Genomic DNA, 17,491 nt, shown 5'->3' on the forward strand with positions numbered 1-17,491 from the left:
AAGGACGTGTGATACTCATGAACCGTGTTTGAAGATGAAAAAAAATCTCCTTTTGGAATGAGAATCTCTTGAGAAAAGTAAAAAATAGATCTCAAAAAATCAAAATGACTCATTACTTATAATCCATGGTGTGCTGTCAAAAACAAGTAGTCAATTTCACTGCAAAAAAAAGCACAGATCACAGAACATAACAAACACAAACTGCAGCATCAGTGTTGTTTATATTTATTAGAATGTAAACATACTTGCACAGCACTTTAGCGCCCGCCTGAGAGATTAATAAAGTCAAGATGTGTGGTTATGGCCAATTCTATTGATGCCGCCACACCTCGCCACTTCCAGACTTTTATGAGAAAACACAACTTTTGCACAGTCGACCTTTGACCTCCAAAGTCTGCTCTTACAATGATATCACACCGCATGGGTTTTGGTCTCCTCCTAAGTTGCTGGCCTCTGGGTACCCCCCTCCCCTTCTATTGCCTTTCTCAGAATCCTGCCCTCCTCCAAACCGGACATGTGGCACACCCAGCACAACCTCCTATTTCCAAATGTATTTAATCGCCAATGTACCTTAACATCGTTCTACGCCGAACCTCCAAGTTTCTTTCCTTTATTTTACAATGAAATTACGAATGAAAATTGTGTTGGCTTATCCCCAAAATGTCTGATTAGCACGGTTGGCTAAGTACAATGCGAAAGAAGTTCAACATACATACAGACATACAAATTATATTCCAAATGCACGACAGGCATCATGGCATAACATGAAGGCATTTTCATTCAGAAATCTTCCAGGCTAACAGTGTATCATCCCGTGTCAAAGATGGATGACGTCACACAGCTACCTCTGACGTCACTTCAATCGACCTCTTTATACAAATGAGGGGCCCACATTTCAATTCCCCGCATAACATGTTTGCCACGTCAGTCAGATGGAAAATTCTAACTCTCAGAGATTTAATTAGCTAAACTAAGTGAATTTGTTCTTTTATTTCATATAATGGGGAGAGGTTCCGGTCACTGCAACCAGGTTGGAAACTTCAATTGGCTACACTTGAGAACTTGTTTTAATCATGGTTGTCTGAGCGGATCCAAACCTAGCCTCTCGCTATTGTCAGCTCCGTGCTCTGACCCCTGAGTCTCGGGCATCACGCTACACATTACCTTGTTAAGAGTCCATCTCTCTGGCCCAAACACAGTAATGTAACCATACATACCATATGCCAAATATACCACACTAGCTGTACTACCCGGCTTCGCCCGGGACTTGGATCCACCACGCCCGGCCGCCTTTGTCTCCCCAGTGGCGATGTTCACACACACCACAGCAGTTAGTCGTTTGAGGCTGAGTAGACCTAGGGGAGGCCCAGAACCGGTTAAAATAATCGTCACCGGTGGTGGCCGTGAGCGGGAATCGAACTCGGGTCGCCGGGTTCGTAGCGCGGCGCGCTCACCACTACACCACAATGCGTTACGCTTTCACATGCGCGGGTCACGTGACAGATTTGATGTCACAGCTCACTTGCCGTGCAAAAAAAATATATGCATTATTGAGCTCCCCCCCCAAAATAAAAAAGTGTATTTTTATATTTTTTGCATGATGTACAGTCTGGAAAGTACCCACATGGAAAATTTCCAGTTTGTTGCATGTCGGGAAGTACGCTAAACATTTTGAACAGACACATATTCCCAACTTTGCCTTTTATATATATGGAGATGTCCAAATATGTCTGCAATGTGCCTGTAAATCCATTACTGTAGCATTGGCCATATATCGAACCAATAACAGGGCAAACTGACCGGGTTTTGTGGGGATTTTTACCCATGAAATGCCACGGTGCAGGTTCGAGAGGGGCCAGACAGACATCCTAATGATGGAAATTGATGACATCTCCCCGCTGAGGAAGATCCGCGTGAGGAGCTCAGGAAAAGGCTGCCGGCCGGACTGGAATCTGCAGAAGGTGTCCGGTGCATGGGTGTGCGTGAACGTGTGCATTGCTTGGTGCATCCTGGTGTTCTACAGCTATACGTGTGTGTTTGTGTGTGCATGGGGCTGGGGCATGTAGCTCGCATTCCCAGCCACCGCATGCCCAAGCAACTTCTGTTTGGCCGGATAGAGGGGGCTAAACGGGCACAACACAGGGTGGAAAAGAGATGGACTGATGCAGGACAAGAGGATGTGAAACTGAGTAGACTTGCCGAAGACTGGTACCAGCGGTGTCTAGATCGGCCTCTGTGGAGGAGGATCGTGAAGGATGCAACTGGGCAGTTGGAGGCAGTCGCTCTCTGACAACAATGGAGGGCAGAGGAGCGACCCTCACAACAACGAGCGCAACGCCGGGTGGCTAAAATGCAGAAAGTTGGCACAGGGGACACAGCTGGTGCATCTGCCAGTCATCTCAGTCAACCCATGGCACCTGGGTCTGTCCCGTGCCCTGTCAGCGAGCTTTTGACACTTCACATGGCCTTAAAGTGCACCTGGCCTGGCACAGGCACCGTGGTGACGTCACCACCTCTTAGTGGCGAATGGCAGCTGTTGTTGTTGAATGGTAAGGATCGTTGCTATTAACGGAGACAAGACAAATGTGTGAATGTGCAATTACAGTATACATGCCAATTTTTACGTGTAATGATGGCACAATGGTTACATATTGTGCTATGATCCGAGCAATCTCACTTCAATTCATTTCAATTGCCAAACATCAGTGAGAAGTGTTGTTTGAACCTGTTCCAGCCCTCGCTTGGGTCAACTCAGCCTTAAAAGGTGCAATATGTAAACACCAGCACTGGGAAGGCGTGGTCCTCGCCACACCATTCCCTTTTATGCCGTGTCGTGGAAATACGCGAGGTTATCATGTATTGGTCTCGAAATGCTTTTTCCCGAGACCTGGTAACAGTGGTGCACGTGTTGCATGCTGTTTGCGCTTGAGTGCAGATCGAGATGAGGAACCTGGCCACGGAGGAGGTGACCTCCTTCCTGCTGGGCGACTGGCTCTCGCGCACGCACGGGGACAAGAAGCTGATCCGCGAGATGGCGGCCGTGGTGGACGACGAGCCCATGATCGGCCTCTCCACATACACTGTCACCGTGCGCACCAGCGATGCCGCAGGTCACCAAGCACAGTCCCAGTTCACCCCTTTCCCGTTTCCGAGACGTCTGCAAGTTGCAGGGCGGGTGCCGTTCACCGCTGAATCTTGCCATCCGCAAGCGGCTCAGCATTCATTTTATTCAGAGAGGCGTAGCGCTGCTGTTTTTAAATGCATTGTACTGTACTCACCGCAGAGAACTGTAACGACATGACCACACTCTATGATAGCTGGTGCCAAACTGTACCACGCCCTCCTGTGCGGTATTTTAATTCCTATTCCTTTCAGAATCGGAAGAAAAACTACGTCATCGGAACAGGAAAGGGTTAACTGTATGAGATTCCCTCCCCGGCCCCACCGCCAGCGAATATACGCAGCTCCTAGCCCTCCCATATGTTTGTGAACCATTCCTCCCCCCCCCACCTCAATTTGCCCACTCCCCATGTGTTCATTTTGAATGAAGTTCAGCCAACCCTATAAAATCCCAACAATAAATTCTGTAAATAAAAATGTTCACGACCTGTAACGCCGGATGGCAACTTTATTGTTGGAATTTACCAAAGATTAAAAATATTAATACTGTAAATAAAATAAAATGCATTTAGACCACAGTTGATAATATTACCAATGATATTTCGTACGTTTGTTATTAACACTCTTATTATAGAGCAAGGCTACCATGAAGGGACAATGTTTCACAGACCATTATAGTTTTATGTCGTTTCGATTTTGTTGCGTGGCTTAACTCGATTACGTAATTTGCTAAGCATTTTCGATGTTGGAAATGTTGGACCCATGATACCGGCACACATGGCCTAGGTAGGAATAGGAATGGATGCAAGGAAACAGAGAATCTGGTAGATAGAGTCCTTTACACTGGCGGAGGTAGCAACGTGTGAAGTTATTGGGTCCAATGACTGTGCTCGTAGGTGGAATGGCGTGATAAGGAAGTGACCGAACAATAATGAGGGATAGATGAGAGTGAGTCAGTGCGCACAGAAACATTGATCAACTAGTCTACATTTCCGCGAGTGCTTCAATCACTCGCCGTGCTCCTAGATATTTTACCCACACAGCTTGGTAGTTCTGTGGCTGAGTGCCTACCTCAAGGTCAGAAGGTTAATAGGGTTCCTGCTCAGGTGTTGACAGTCTTTATTCAGATCTCTCGGTGCAGTGCATCACTTCCTGTTAGATATTGTGGAGTTACTTCTGAAATCATGTCAAGTCTGCTCTTATCCGCTACACTTTCCCACGTGCCCTGCTATGGAGAGATGTTTGTCACATGAAACCTATTTTATTTTCCCTCAGAGTTGGAATTTTTCTCCATTAAGTGCAAGACCAAACTTAACGTGATGGATTATTTGGTGCGATCAGTGATGACCAGCCTGAAACTATCAACTAGTTACGCTTAAAATCGAAATAATGTTTGCAATCAAACAAACACAGGTGCCGGCACGGACGCGAACGTGTACATCATCCTGTTCGGAGAGCACGGAGACTCGGGCACGATCTACCTGAAGGAATCCAACAATGGCAACAAGTTTGAGCGGGGACGCACCGACGTCTTCTCCTTCGCCGACATGCTGAGCCTGGGCGAGCTGGTCAAGCTGCGCATCTGGCACGACAACACAGGTCAGGGCGTGGGACCCCCACTCATCCTCCTCTAGCTCAGAGGCCGCATGGATCAATTCATTGGTTCATCGATTCTTCTCCCCCCCTATCAGATATTGCCTCGACCAGTGATTCATCCCTATACTCGCAATTTGAGAAATTGTTACAATTCAGGACGATTCAATCCAAGGATTATACATTGAGATTGAGCAGTGACCCCTGCCTCCACAACACACCCCTCTGTTTCATGATTTGAATTGGAGAGCCGTGGGGTTATTGTGAACTATAGAGTAGGTGAGCAATGGCGAGGCCAATATGCCAAATTACCCAGTCAAAGGTCAAATGTTATTGTCATTTCCGAAACTATATAAGCTTTCAAATGGTACCTCATTTATTTAAATCGGTGGAGTGGTCGAGAAGGTGTTCTCCGAGGAAAAGATACATCATCACACAATTGCGGAATTTTGACATGAACATGGCCACGGCTGCCCGTAGGAATCTGCCCGGGCTGGCACCTGGAGTATGTGGAGGTCCGGGACGAGACCCTGGGCACCACGTTCAAGTTCCACTGCGACCGCTGGCTCGCTGCCAACGAGGACGACCACCAGACGCTGCGCGAGCTCAGCTGCGTCAACGCCAACCGCAAGGCCACAGTCTCTGCCAAGGACGTCCTGAGTATGAGGCGGGGCAGGCTGTGGCATCAATTGAAAGAAATGCTTTTAAATTATTTTCTTTTCCGGCTTAATTAAATAGGGCTTAAATTGGGTACAGTCGAAAAGATTAAATTGTTTCTACGTTCTGTACAGAACCAGGGGAAAACTCAATCGCAGTTGTCCCAGCGTGAGCGCAACAAAAATAGCGAACCTTAACCCGATTGTCCAAAAAAATATAGTTGTGCCAATTAAATGATAAAGTGATTTTTAAAAAAAAATGTTTTATAAAATAAATGAAACGAAGCTGTGAAGTATAGATTTCCATTAAAATGCCTCTTTTATATCGCAGTTCACTGTGGCTAGTCGAAAGAGCCTTTGATAATGCGATGCTTGCAATTGAACACCCTGGTTTTTTTGTGCCTCCTCAGTGCTGTTTATAAATAAATTACACAAATCAACGCCGAGCCCCATGGCCAAAGGCTCATCTGGCTTCCAGAGGCGCAATTGTATGGTGGCGACCAGCAAACCGTACTCAGAAGCGAGCCGAGCATAGAAACCCACGTTATGCATTAGACAAGGATGAGGCCCTGAGGCTGATCACGGTATTGTTCAAAAGGGATCCAGAAGAGGGAGGCAGCAATTAAATAATCAATCAAAGACATTGCCTTGGATAAGGTTACATGGCCGTTTTTAGAGATGCATTGTGTATATTTCCGTTGCACTATTTAACGGGTGAAGAATGGCGAATAGAGACAAAGGAAATTCAAACGTTACAAGCTGGGAGGTGCCCGGGTAGCTCAGGGCAGTAATCCCTGTATCAGAGCACTGAACCCTTACCGATGAGATCCTGGGTTCAAAGCTGAGCAGCCAACCATGCTCAAAACCTAATCTTTACTTGGGGTCAGTTACTTATCTGAGGCTGCACTCCAACAATTGCACCAAAAAAACACTCATCAATATTAATTTTGTCAGTGTTGCTTTTTTTTTACTAAATTCAGCCGAGCTATTTTCAGAATGTTCACATGTATAAACCAATCTTTACAGGACATGAAGGCCTGTCATCTAGTGTTAGGTCAGAAGGCCTACTGAAGTGACACCAGGAGGGGTTTGTTTGGTGTCATATTCTGGGAACATTCTCTGCTGGCTTGTGAACATTTTCAGAAGAACATTTCTTCGCTTCACGATGTGACTCTCGTGACACATTCGGTATACAATTACTGATAACATCCAAGTCAAAACACTGGTTGGGTGGCAGAATGCATTTTTCACAATTGGTAGACACTTAGTTGGGGAGCAACTTAGCGCATTATCTTGACTACGTCAATAAATCGGTAACGCCTTCTGAGAAGACGAGAGTTGTCATTTTGGAAAAAAACACAACTGAATAGGAATAATGCACATGTTCATATTTGGTCACTTTTATAAATCCCAAACATATATTTTTACTTTTAAAAGATGTACAGGGTATTTCGCACCATTATAGAAAATATTATTGTTTGCCCTTGCTGATGGGAAGCTCATTTTGGTTCCAGCGTTCGAAATCACAGTTGTGACCGGTGATAGCGAAGGCGCCGACACAAAGGAAAATGTGTGGCTCGTCCTGGAAGGGAAGAAGAAGAGATCAGAAGAGTTCCTCCTGGAAAACTCATCAAAGGCACGCCGATTTCAAAGGTAACCCAAATGTGCAGGCGGGAGAGGCCTGTACCCCGCTTCATATGCACGCACTGGTAATTTCGTGCCTTTGAACTGCGGGGACGTGACTTCAAGCCTAGCTGTGATCGAATAACAAAAAAGCTGGGCCCCATCTGTCCTTGCGGCAAGGTCGCAAACATTACACAAGCGGCATCTCCTGTCACCAGCGCGATATACTTCTGAGCAGTTTAGGCGAGAAATAGGTCAAGAGTGGCTTATTCCTTTAAAGGTGTGTATTATTGAATTACCTAACCTGCTTGACCGATTTTTCCTTTTTGTACTTTGGGATATAACGCAGCCACTCGTTTCTATTCCCGCCGCTATGACTCGTTTGAGAACCTCTGCTGGGAATGCACCAGGACCTGCGGCACGCACGCGCAGAGGGGCTGTGTCACCAGGCATGGTGGCACACACGTGCGTGTGCGTTACACGGTGACTTTGGAGCAGGCTGTGTGCATCACGTAGAGATAGAGGCCTTGTGGGGCCCTGAGCTGCAAGAGCAGTGAAGCATGACACCAAGTTTCAGTACTAGGCCCCCATTCATGTATGAGTGGGTTTTCTCTGGGCACTGTAGTTTTCACCCACCTGTGAAATACTCCTTTAAAAGAGAATTGACAATACATCCCTGTGGGAAAGGTCTTAAGGCTTGAGAAAGGCTTTCCATAATGAGTAAATACCGCTTAATTATAGTTACGGTTTATATTTAAACGCTTAATAAATTGCTGACTGCGTGACGATGTGGCAGTGCTCTTGGATCGGAAGGTCACCAGTCCGAGTCGTGGGGGAGAGGGTTGGAGAGGAGGGTGACTGTTGGCTGAGAGAATTCTGGAAGGGCATTTCTTCACATTGTGCGACCGATCCCACAATTGAGATACTATTTATCTGGTGGCAGCATCCCCCATTCCAACACTGGTCTGGGGGCCCCGTGGCACAGTTGCTCGACTCACAATCGGAAAGGTCATGAGTCCGGAGATAAATTCGGCCCATCGTCCTCCGCGGGTTAATACCACGAGTGCCACTGTTGAAAGTGAAGACAATGGATCGTGCTATGGGAGTTAACTGTGGTCACCCACCACAACAACGTGGAGTTTCTACCAATGGCTCAGAGCCATCGGCAGGGGTGTTGCACCACCCGACTCTCATTTCAACGTGAAGACACTTTAACGCGGACCTGCATTTGAAAACGGCAAGCGTTTGTTTTATTAAGGTCTATTTTGGATAAGCTCAATAATAACTAAATAGCATTACATACCAAATATTAGATTTTCTTGGCTGTAACATACCCCCCTCCCCCCAAGTTAATTTACGACAATTCAGGATCATGATTCAACGGCAAAAATGTATTCCTCTGCCCTTGTATTTCATGTCTTGTTTGTAATTGTCACGAGTATTTCCAGTCCCGCGTGTACGTGTTGGTTTGTCGCCTTAACCTCAATGTAAGCATCGACAAATTTTCATGTAATGTGCATCAATCAAAAATAATCAGTTCTCACTGCACTCACGCTTCGATGCATCATTATCATCACCACCACCACCACGTACCCTTACAAAGCCCAAGCCCCAGTGAGCAGCACAGGCAGTTGCGTAAATAATATTGGTGGGGAACAGAAGCCCGCAGGGGTGGAGGAAGGGAAGGGATTGTGTGTGCATTTTATAATCTGCATGAGGAGCAGGTAAGTATTAAAGGGTTTTAGGTATTAAGGGATTTTATTTTTACATTTTTACCAGTGGAGACCGGCCCCCTAATGATGAGCAGCGACAGACATTTATTTCCACGCTCATTTCGGCAGAAAGACACATTCGCATTGATTTGTGTTTGAACACGGTATTACAACTCGTATTCAGCATTTTGTTTTGTTTACTGGCCTATCTATATTGCACAAGAAACAATGGCACATTTTGCTTTATTTGGCTTCCAGCCGAACTTGCTCTCGGCGCCCTCGGGACGCGGAAGCGATGGCTCAAGCTTAGTTTACGGTTCCCCCTTTTGCCCATCGACACTTTGTAATTTTAGCACAACTGGGCTGCTGGATGGTTGGGGGATGGGTAGGGCGATGAGGGGGCAGGGTTGGGGGATGGGTAAAGGGCTTCTGGGTTGTTTGGTTTCCCTGTTGTGCAAATTCACCACAGTGGGGGTGGGGGGGGGCGGCTTGTGCTGCCGGGAGAGGGATGACCATTATGGCTGGCCATCCCAGGCCTGTGTTTTATGTCCCCTGCTGGCCTGACTCAAAGCAATGTTACATAGCGTGCGGTGCATTCGACTGATTGTGGCAATGCCACAGGGCAGAGCTCAAGCCAAATCTTCATTTATATAAACAGTAGAGTGGTTAATTTTAGCTTTAAACAGCAATCATACGTTTTGTCATGTGTGCTGTAGATTGTTTTCCTTGTTTGACACTAAGCATCATTACATTTATAAATAAGATGGCTATTGTGTTGGCAGTGGCATAAGGCCCAGGACCGAAACTTGAATGGATTTCTCAGACCTAACAACATCTCACTCTCTTCATCATTAACATTGCCGTACAAAAATATTTACTGTATATGAGCAATCGGCGAAGATATCAGGTAATGTCATTTTATCTGTACATAATGCTAATTTCCTAAAACAGTGTGCATTAAACTTTTTAAGGCATTGTTAATTGCCATGATGGTAAAGTGTTTTTTGGGCATAAAGATTACATAGTAAATGTGTTTAAAATATAACACAAGTTAAGAATAAGGTCATATAAGTTATCGGGTGACTGATTGCTCAGGGAACTGACCCAGCACTGCCTAGATCCCGGGTTTGTATCCATGGGACTTGTAGCGAATTGATGGTCTCTGTTCAGTCACAAGTGAATGTGTAGTGACATCGGGGATGCCACTGTATGGTGCTGGCCAGGGAGGGTCGTGGCGTGCGATGTTCCTACGTCTCGGACAGCACTGGGTGGGTTGCTGTGTGATGCCGGCTTTACTATAGCACGCCGTGCGATGCACCGTCATCGCGTACACCCCGTAGATGGGTGTAGTACCAGCCCTAGTGGGGCTTGGTGAGCGCTGGGATAGCGCTGGCACCACGCATAGCGTGTAGTGCGGCCTCCCACGAGGGGGAGTGGGAGAGTGTCAGCCCAGGGGCAGGGTTGCCCCGGGCCATGGCACTCTGGTTGACCCCGTAGACACGTGATCCGGAGTGTCCACAGAGAGGGCCCCAGGTGGGGGTCTAGGGGGTGATCACGTGTCCGGGGAGAGCTCTCGCGAGGGATCAAGAGGGAGCTATAACGCTCGAGAAGGCGGGCGGGGCTTGGCAGGAGCCAGCCCCGACCCGGGAGGATATAAGGTGGGTCCCTGAGAGGGACCGGGGTCGCTTCGTTCTACAAGCTGGAAGCTCCACGTCCTACAAGCTGGAAGCTCTACGTCCTACAAGACATCAACACGTGGCCGGGCCCCGAGTGAGGGTCCGACCCTTCGTAGCTGTAACTCCTCCATACAGTGTAGTTAGCTGGGTGGTCACCACCCTAGGCTGTATCTGGTAAAGGGGCAGTTACCCGTTTGTGTATTACGTGTTGGTATAATAAATGTGTTGCCTCTAAAGAATAACGTCTGTGACTCAGTTGGACTCACTACAACTTGTGTCGGAAGTGGCCAACACACTACTCTATACAGCTATCAGTAGACTATGTCTACACGTCGTAGACCACGTACCAGGACGTCGGACAGCGAGGACGAGGACCTCGTGCCGCCAACAGCTTCGGAAGATGCGGGGGAGACGCTGTCAGCGGAGCTGGGCGCCGTCCGGAGATCAGTCCCACAGTCTCGCTGGTGAAGGAGGGAGTGGCGATGCCGCTCAGGGACGACAACTCCACCGCCATTCCGCAGCAGGCGGGGAACTCGGCGGTGCAGCCCGTGCTTTCAGCCGCCATTTTGTCACCGGTGCGGAGCACGCAGCCCACCAAAATTGAAGATGGGCCGTCGGCGCCATTGGACATCCCGGCTCTCCGACGACAGCTTCCCTTTATTAAAGAGTTCACGGCTACCAGTGGCGACTGGGTGGCCTTCAAGCGGCGGTTCCTCCCGAACACCGACTTGGCGGGATGGATGGAGGCAGAGGCGCTGCGGGCGTTGCCTATCGCCCTTGACGACGACGCCCTTGTGGCATTCCTTGCCATCCTGCCGCTGGAGAGGTCCACCCTCACGCAGGCTTTTGACCAGATGGCATCCATCTACGAGCCTCCGGCGAACACGCACCACAAATTCGCCACGCGGCGGAAGGGGGAGACTGAGTCGGCCCTCGCCTTCCGTAACGCGCTTTTGGCGCTGGCGAAAGCCGCCTTCCCCAAAATGGACCACGATGGGATCGACGCGTTGGTCCTCGAGAGACTGCTGGCCTTGGCGAAATCCCTCTACACCATTCTTCCAGCCAAAGATGATGACGTCTCGTCTCTCAAGGTCGCTAAGTGCATCCGGGCCCAGCAACTTCTACAACGGGACAGGGTGCTGGTGACGTGTGCCGTATCCCGCACGGAGCCGGGGCCACCTGATGGAGGGGAGCCCCTTTTGGCATGCGCGTCAACTCGGGGTGGAGGTGACCGGCGTGGCAATGGGGAGCGATGGACGGACGAGCAGCGGTGACCAAGGTCGGCGCCTCGTTCCGGAGGCGGCCGTGTCACCTACTACAATTGCGGCCTGCCGGGGCACGTGTCATCAGGCTGCCGCGTACCACGACGGCACCTCCCAGCATCACCGCCATCCTACGCTTCCCTGCACCCTAAGGTGCTGCGTGACTGACGTCTCCCGAACGGCCGCACATGTCGGCTCAGCGAGCTTCGAGCGCGGAGGACCCGTCAGCCTGACCTACTGCTCTTCGTGAGGAGCCGGGTTTCGGCGGAACAATTGCACATTCCCCCCGGAACCTCCAGGTTGAGCGAGCCCACCTCCCCTGGGGGCCCGGCATCACGGACTCGCTCAAAGACTCGTTTTTCGTGATCCCCTTGCACACACGCTCCCACGCTGTCAGTTGCTTGTCGCGCTCGTTGAGTCGTGGCGGTCATTGGCTGATCCTGGCCGTCATAGAGCTCACGAGCGTCGTTGCACGGTGAAGGTGGGAGGTGTGGTGGTGGTGGAGGGGATCCCGTGGTTCACGCGTTTTTTTTGTCGTGTTGTTTTTGTCGGTTCGCTGGGTTACACCACCCTTCTCCCTGTGGGTTTTGTACATTTGTGCATAGTTTAATTTTGTGGGTTTGGGTATTGCTGTTATCGTTATAGTTGAGGCAGACTGTTTTTTTTGCTTTTCAATAATTTGTTCGTTTGGAGGGGGAGTTGACAGCCGGGACGGCTGGATGCTACGAAGGGGGGGGGGGGGGGGGTTATGTAGTGACATTGGGGATGTCACTGTATGGTGCTGGCCCCGGAGGGCCGTGGCGTGCGATGTTCCTACGTTGCGGACAGGACTGGGGGGGTTGCCGTGTGATGCCGGCTTTACTATAGCACGGCGTGTGATGCACCGTCATTGCGTACACCCCGTAGATGGGTATAGTACCAGCCCTAGTGGGGCTTGGTGAGTGCTGGGATAGCGTGGGCACCACGCGTAGCGTGTGGTGCGGCCTCCCACGAGGGGGAGCGGGAGAGTGTCAGCCCAGGGGCAGGATTGCCCCGGGCCATGGCACTCCAGTTGACCCTGTTGACACATGATCCGAAGTGGGGGGACTAGGGGGTGATCACGTGTCGAGAAGGCGGGAGGGGCTGGGCGGAGCCAGCCCCGACCCGGGAGGATATAAGGTGGGTCCCTGAGAGGGACCGGGATCGCTTCGTTCTACAAGCTGGAAGCTCTACGTCCTACAAGCTGGAAGCTCTACGTCCTACGAGGCATCAATGCGTGGCCGGGACCCAATTGAGGGTCCGACCCTTCGTAGCTGTAACTCCTCCGTAGAGTGTAGTTAGCTGGGTGGTCATCACCCTAGGCTGTTTCTGGTAAAGGGGCAGTTACCCCTTTGTGTATTACGTGTTGGTATAATAAATGTGTTGCCTCTAAAGAATAACGTCTGTTGACTCAGTTAGACTTACTATAAATGCACCAAAGAAACCATCCAATTAAAATATAATTTTCATGAAGACCTCATTTCAGGTCAATTGACATGCGACAAACATTATTTGCGGGATATGTGCCCCTCGTGTTGATAGTCTCAAGTTTTATTTTGTTTAACTAGGTGAGAACTCCTAAGACCAGGACAGTCAAATTTACAAGAGTGATCTGGGGTATTAGTCTGTCAGTGGGGCGGGGAGGGGTGGGTGTGGCGATGATTGCAATGTATCATCCAAATTGAGCAAATGTGCGGGAATTTTTTGAAAATTTGGACTCTGACCCCTAGAGTAAGAGGGCTATCGAAGTGACCTCAGAAGTAGTTATTTAACGTCATATTCCAAGCTGTTCTCTCACGCAGTGGGGTGCAATACTTGTTACATAATTCTATGCGGAAATGTCTTCACCTCATGACAGGATCATGAGAACACAAGTGGAATGTAATTGGGGTGGTGTCGAGGGAAACAAATAAATATACAGGGTTCACGATGGATAGTGATGTAGCTGTCACTACACCTCACCATTTCCCCTTTCAGCTAAATCCCAGATCGCCTCTTGCAGTTTTAGAGTCGTGTGAGGTCTCACATTGTCACAGTCGATACCTGATATTAAATATTCACACATTTGGCCTAATTCAGCATCTGGATTCAGTTCTTCCTCTCGATGTGGATGTGCTCTCCATGGCACAGCTCCGTTACCCGCCATCCTCCATTCTGCACATGTTCCCTATGGATTTCAACCCCATTCATGAATATCTACATGCTCTTCTGATATAGTATTTTTCTAATTTCCAAGTTGCTTACTCTATATTACGATGAAACTCCCTAGCAGCCTCTGCATACACTTCCACTGAAAAAGACCACAGAATGTATGTCTGGTTGCTTTGTTTTTGTGCAGTACTCCAACCCATGACACCAAATAATAAGACATGAAATCTGAATTACAGTCATTACAGTATTTATGCCTCGAACACATATCTATTAAACACTACATACTTCAAACTGCTTGAAACATAGGGATGGAATGATTTACACTCCTAGTGGTTCAAGGAAAAGTTACAATTCAATGTCACGGTTTGATGAAATAATTATCGTGTTAACTCCGTTAAGGTTTTCTGGTGATATAATTAAGAATAATTCTGAGTGCAAGTGAGAAAACCTCTTTTGTAAATTAATATAATGCAGCAGATCCAAATAGCATTTGTTACTACCAAACACACCAAACAGCAATGGAAAATAGATACTACAAACACATCATGCGTGAGTTACGACGGATTGACTTACACGTGAGATCAGAGCAGGTGTGACAATTATAAACACAGGATACCTTGGTCAATATATTGAATTAAAACAATGTACATCGCAACAAGCTATGCATGGGATTATAACACCAATAAACGACTCCACATATGCCTTACGGTTTAATAACGTTTGTCGCAATACGATGTGGAGATAATACACCGGACAAAGACTACCACTACAGTGTTCATGGTATAAAATAAGTCGGATTAAAAGCAAGACATGTAAAATAACAGCAGATGACAACATCCAAAACACTCAGTATCTTGGTATGTACAACGGATTAAATTCGTAACAAGCTATGAATTAGTAATACACAAGAGAAGGAGGCTCATGGATTAACAATGTAACGACAAATACAAAAACGAAACTTCCAGGATCCACCGTACTAGGGTGAGTTAAGTTGGATTAAAGTAACGTGGCACTAGCAGCAAATCCAAGTCAAGTGTTACACGTGCGCAAATCTAGTGAACGTCGCAATGAGTTACGCGTTGGGCAATTACGCAAGAGAGTAAAACCCACGTGCAGGAGTATCACGGGTTGCGTAAGAAAGGCGTGGTCTACCGGTAATAATAACAACTTTAGTCAAATCCCCAAAATATCCCAATTTTAATAAACACGAACTTTCTCTTTTGTGTATTGATACGGATTGGGAACATTCTCACAGAGGGGAGAGCTCGATGATGTAAGTTCTGGAACGATGTCAGTAGAGAGGCCAAGAGGCAAAACAAAGAAAGATGCCGCTCGTCGCCTTGAAGGAAGGGAGGAGGGCTACAGTGAAATGAAGACAAAAGCTAAAGATCGGACAGGGCTGGAGGGAGTGTGAGCTAGAGACCTGCCACTGGGCAGAAGATTAAGGAATCACACAACCCACAATAGTCTCGAGATGGAAAGGTGGGAGTCACTGATCAACGTTTGCTCCCTGGAGGACTTGTAACTGCCCCCCCCACCAAACCTGCGAGGAACTGCAATAAAACCCACCCTACCCCCACGCAGAGCAAATCCAAACTATCCTAAAAGGGAGGCCCGAAGAGATAGAGCTCAGCACAGGGGCTATTTATTGAGGGAGCGACCGGCAATTGCGTCCCCTCCCCCCTCCTCCCCATTTACTTTCAGTTCTAGAAAATAACGTGTGGCATTCACTGTTGTTCTTCCGTGGCTTGGTGAATGTGAGAGCAAATGGCATAAAAAACCCACAAATGACACCTGAATACCTACTATATATTTGTATGTGATCAAAGTAAACCAAAGATATGGCACGACGAACATATCAACCAATCAGAGCCAGCGACGTGATTGCCATTCCATTACTATGTATGTATGTTGAACTTCTTTCGCACCGTACGTAGCCAACCGTGCTAATTGGAGGTACGGGATATAGCAGTAGAACCGTTAACATCGTGGCTTTATAGATACGTCAAAAGAAAATACTGTGGAATTCTGAATAACCTTGACATTTGATTAACGGGTAGGAATAACACATAGGAGTGATTTATAATAATGTAAAGTATATAAACGAAACACAATTTAACCAGATGAAACTAATTAAGAGATGGACACGTTCGAAGTGAAGCTTTCTAAATGCTCTAGATCTCGGAGAGAGCCGTGGGAGAGGGAGGCAAGGTCCATGGCACAAACACTGGGACGTGCATGGAGCCGAGCTGAACAAAAGGATCTGGCAATGAACACGCTCCATAACTTGCAAGCAACACCCACTGAAACGTGCACAAAAAGCACTCGGCCTTTGTGCATTACGCGAAATCCATCAACAGTTCCTGAAGAACAACACCGTGGGCCCTCTTGCCTTAGGTCACCATCGAATAAAATGTTGAGCAAATGTAACCCACTGACAGACACCAGCTAGACTGAGAGACGACTGTAGACCTGTTTCCCGACTCATTCCAAAATGTTACGTGCAGAATAGAGAAAGCCATGAGGCGAGTTGGATCCAAAAGTGTGACACTGGGGGTTGTGTTACCTTATATGCCAAATGGGAGCTCCCCACACTTTACCCCACCACATGAAACTTGCCAATCCACTCACTGTGGAGTACTCCACTTATACCACTGGACAGTGATATACCACCGATATGTCACGGTGGCAAGATGTTAACTCCGCCGCCTGGTATGCAGGTCGTGGGTTCCATCCCGACCCTGGCCCCAAGGTCACGTGGATTTTTCTCCGTGTCCTCCGGCTTTGCCTCCACATTTATGAACACGCGTTTAGAGTATTTGGCTGCTATACATTTCCACGTGATGAGCCACTTCGTTGAGCTATCATTTGTGGTCAGGTCGCTTCTGAAAAGGAGCTATATAGCCCAGTGGGGCCTCACCTGGTAACATGAATATATATAGACAGAGGCTTGCCCATTGTTTCAACTGTCACGCTGGCAGATCGATCCGAGCCAGTGACCTCCAGATTGCAAGTCCGCTGTGCAAGACATTACACCGTTGCAGCACCCTCTCTAACAGTATTTAAGGGGTTTATTAAATGGAAACCTTATCCTTGATGGAGATGCGCATTGGTGACGATGAGGACAATGCACGCGATGCCGACTCTTTTTATCTCTCCCAGGGCGGCCGTGATAATATTCATTTCGCGCAGACATTGCGCCGCTGCCACGCCAGAATGCAGTTATTGCTTTTGAGAAGACAGCCGCGTGTAGTGCTCGTGAAGGAGGTCACACAACAAAGCAGAGGCGGTAGATGGGGAAATACGAGAAAGCGGGAGATGGTGGGGGCGGGGGGAACAATGCTGCCCCTTGTAGCAGCGAAAGCACCGGGGGGATTTCCTTAAGGTGTGACCCCATCCCCCGCGAGGACACAACGAAGCAAAGCGTTCACCGGCTGTGGCGGTGACACGGACACAGTTAATTTAGTCGGGCATTTGCGTTTTAGTCTGAGTCGAGGTCGACGACAACCGATGTCATTTTAGTCGAAACTTGGCTCGTGGTTAGTCTCGTCGGCTAAAGTGGTCAAAGCTTTAATCCATTCCGAGTTCATAAATGTTGGTTGTGCGAGGGGCATGCAAATAATTCCCACAAATATTGAAAGTTTTTTTTTTTACCATATATGGACAATTTACAAAATGTG

The 17,491-nt window shown here is 48.1% G+C and overlaps 1 protein-coding gene across 1 annotated transcript in view; it reads left to right on the forward strand.

The window, feature by feature from the left end:
- The window catches only part of LOXHD1 (lipoxygenase homology PLAT domains 1), a 143,575-nt gene that overhangs the window by 120,327 nt on the left and 5,757 nt on the right, over window positions 1-17,491 (forward strand). Inside the window, exons 35-39 of the mRNA XM_032945637.2 lie at window positions 1,844-1,961; window positions 2,936-3,110; window positions 4,534-4,719; window positions 5,194-5,373; window positions 6,884-7,022. Coding sequence (XP_032801528.1) covers window positions 1,844-1,961; window positions 2,936-3,110; window positions 4,534-4,719; window positions 5,194-5,373; window positions 6,884-7,022 — 798 coding nt within the window. The remainder of the gene's footprint in view (window positions 1-1,843; window positions 1,962-2,935; window positions 3,111-4,533; window positions 4,720-5,193; window positions 5,374-6,883; window positions 7,023-17,491) is intronic.

Source organism: Petromyzon marinus, chromosome 1 (genome assembly GCF_048934315.1).
Source record: "Petromyzon marinus isolate PM22_M1 ecotype Great Lakes invasive population chromosome 1, UKy_Petmar_22M1.pri1.0, whole genome shotgun sequence".
Classification (NCBI taxonomy): Eukaryota; Metazoa; Chordata; class Hyperoartia; order Petromyzontiformes; family Petromyzontidae; genus Petromyzon; species Petromyzon marinus.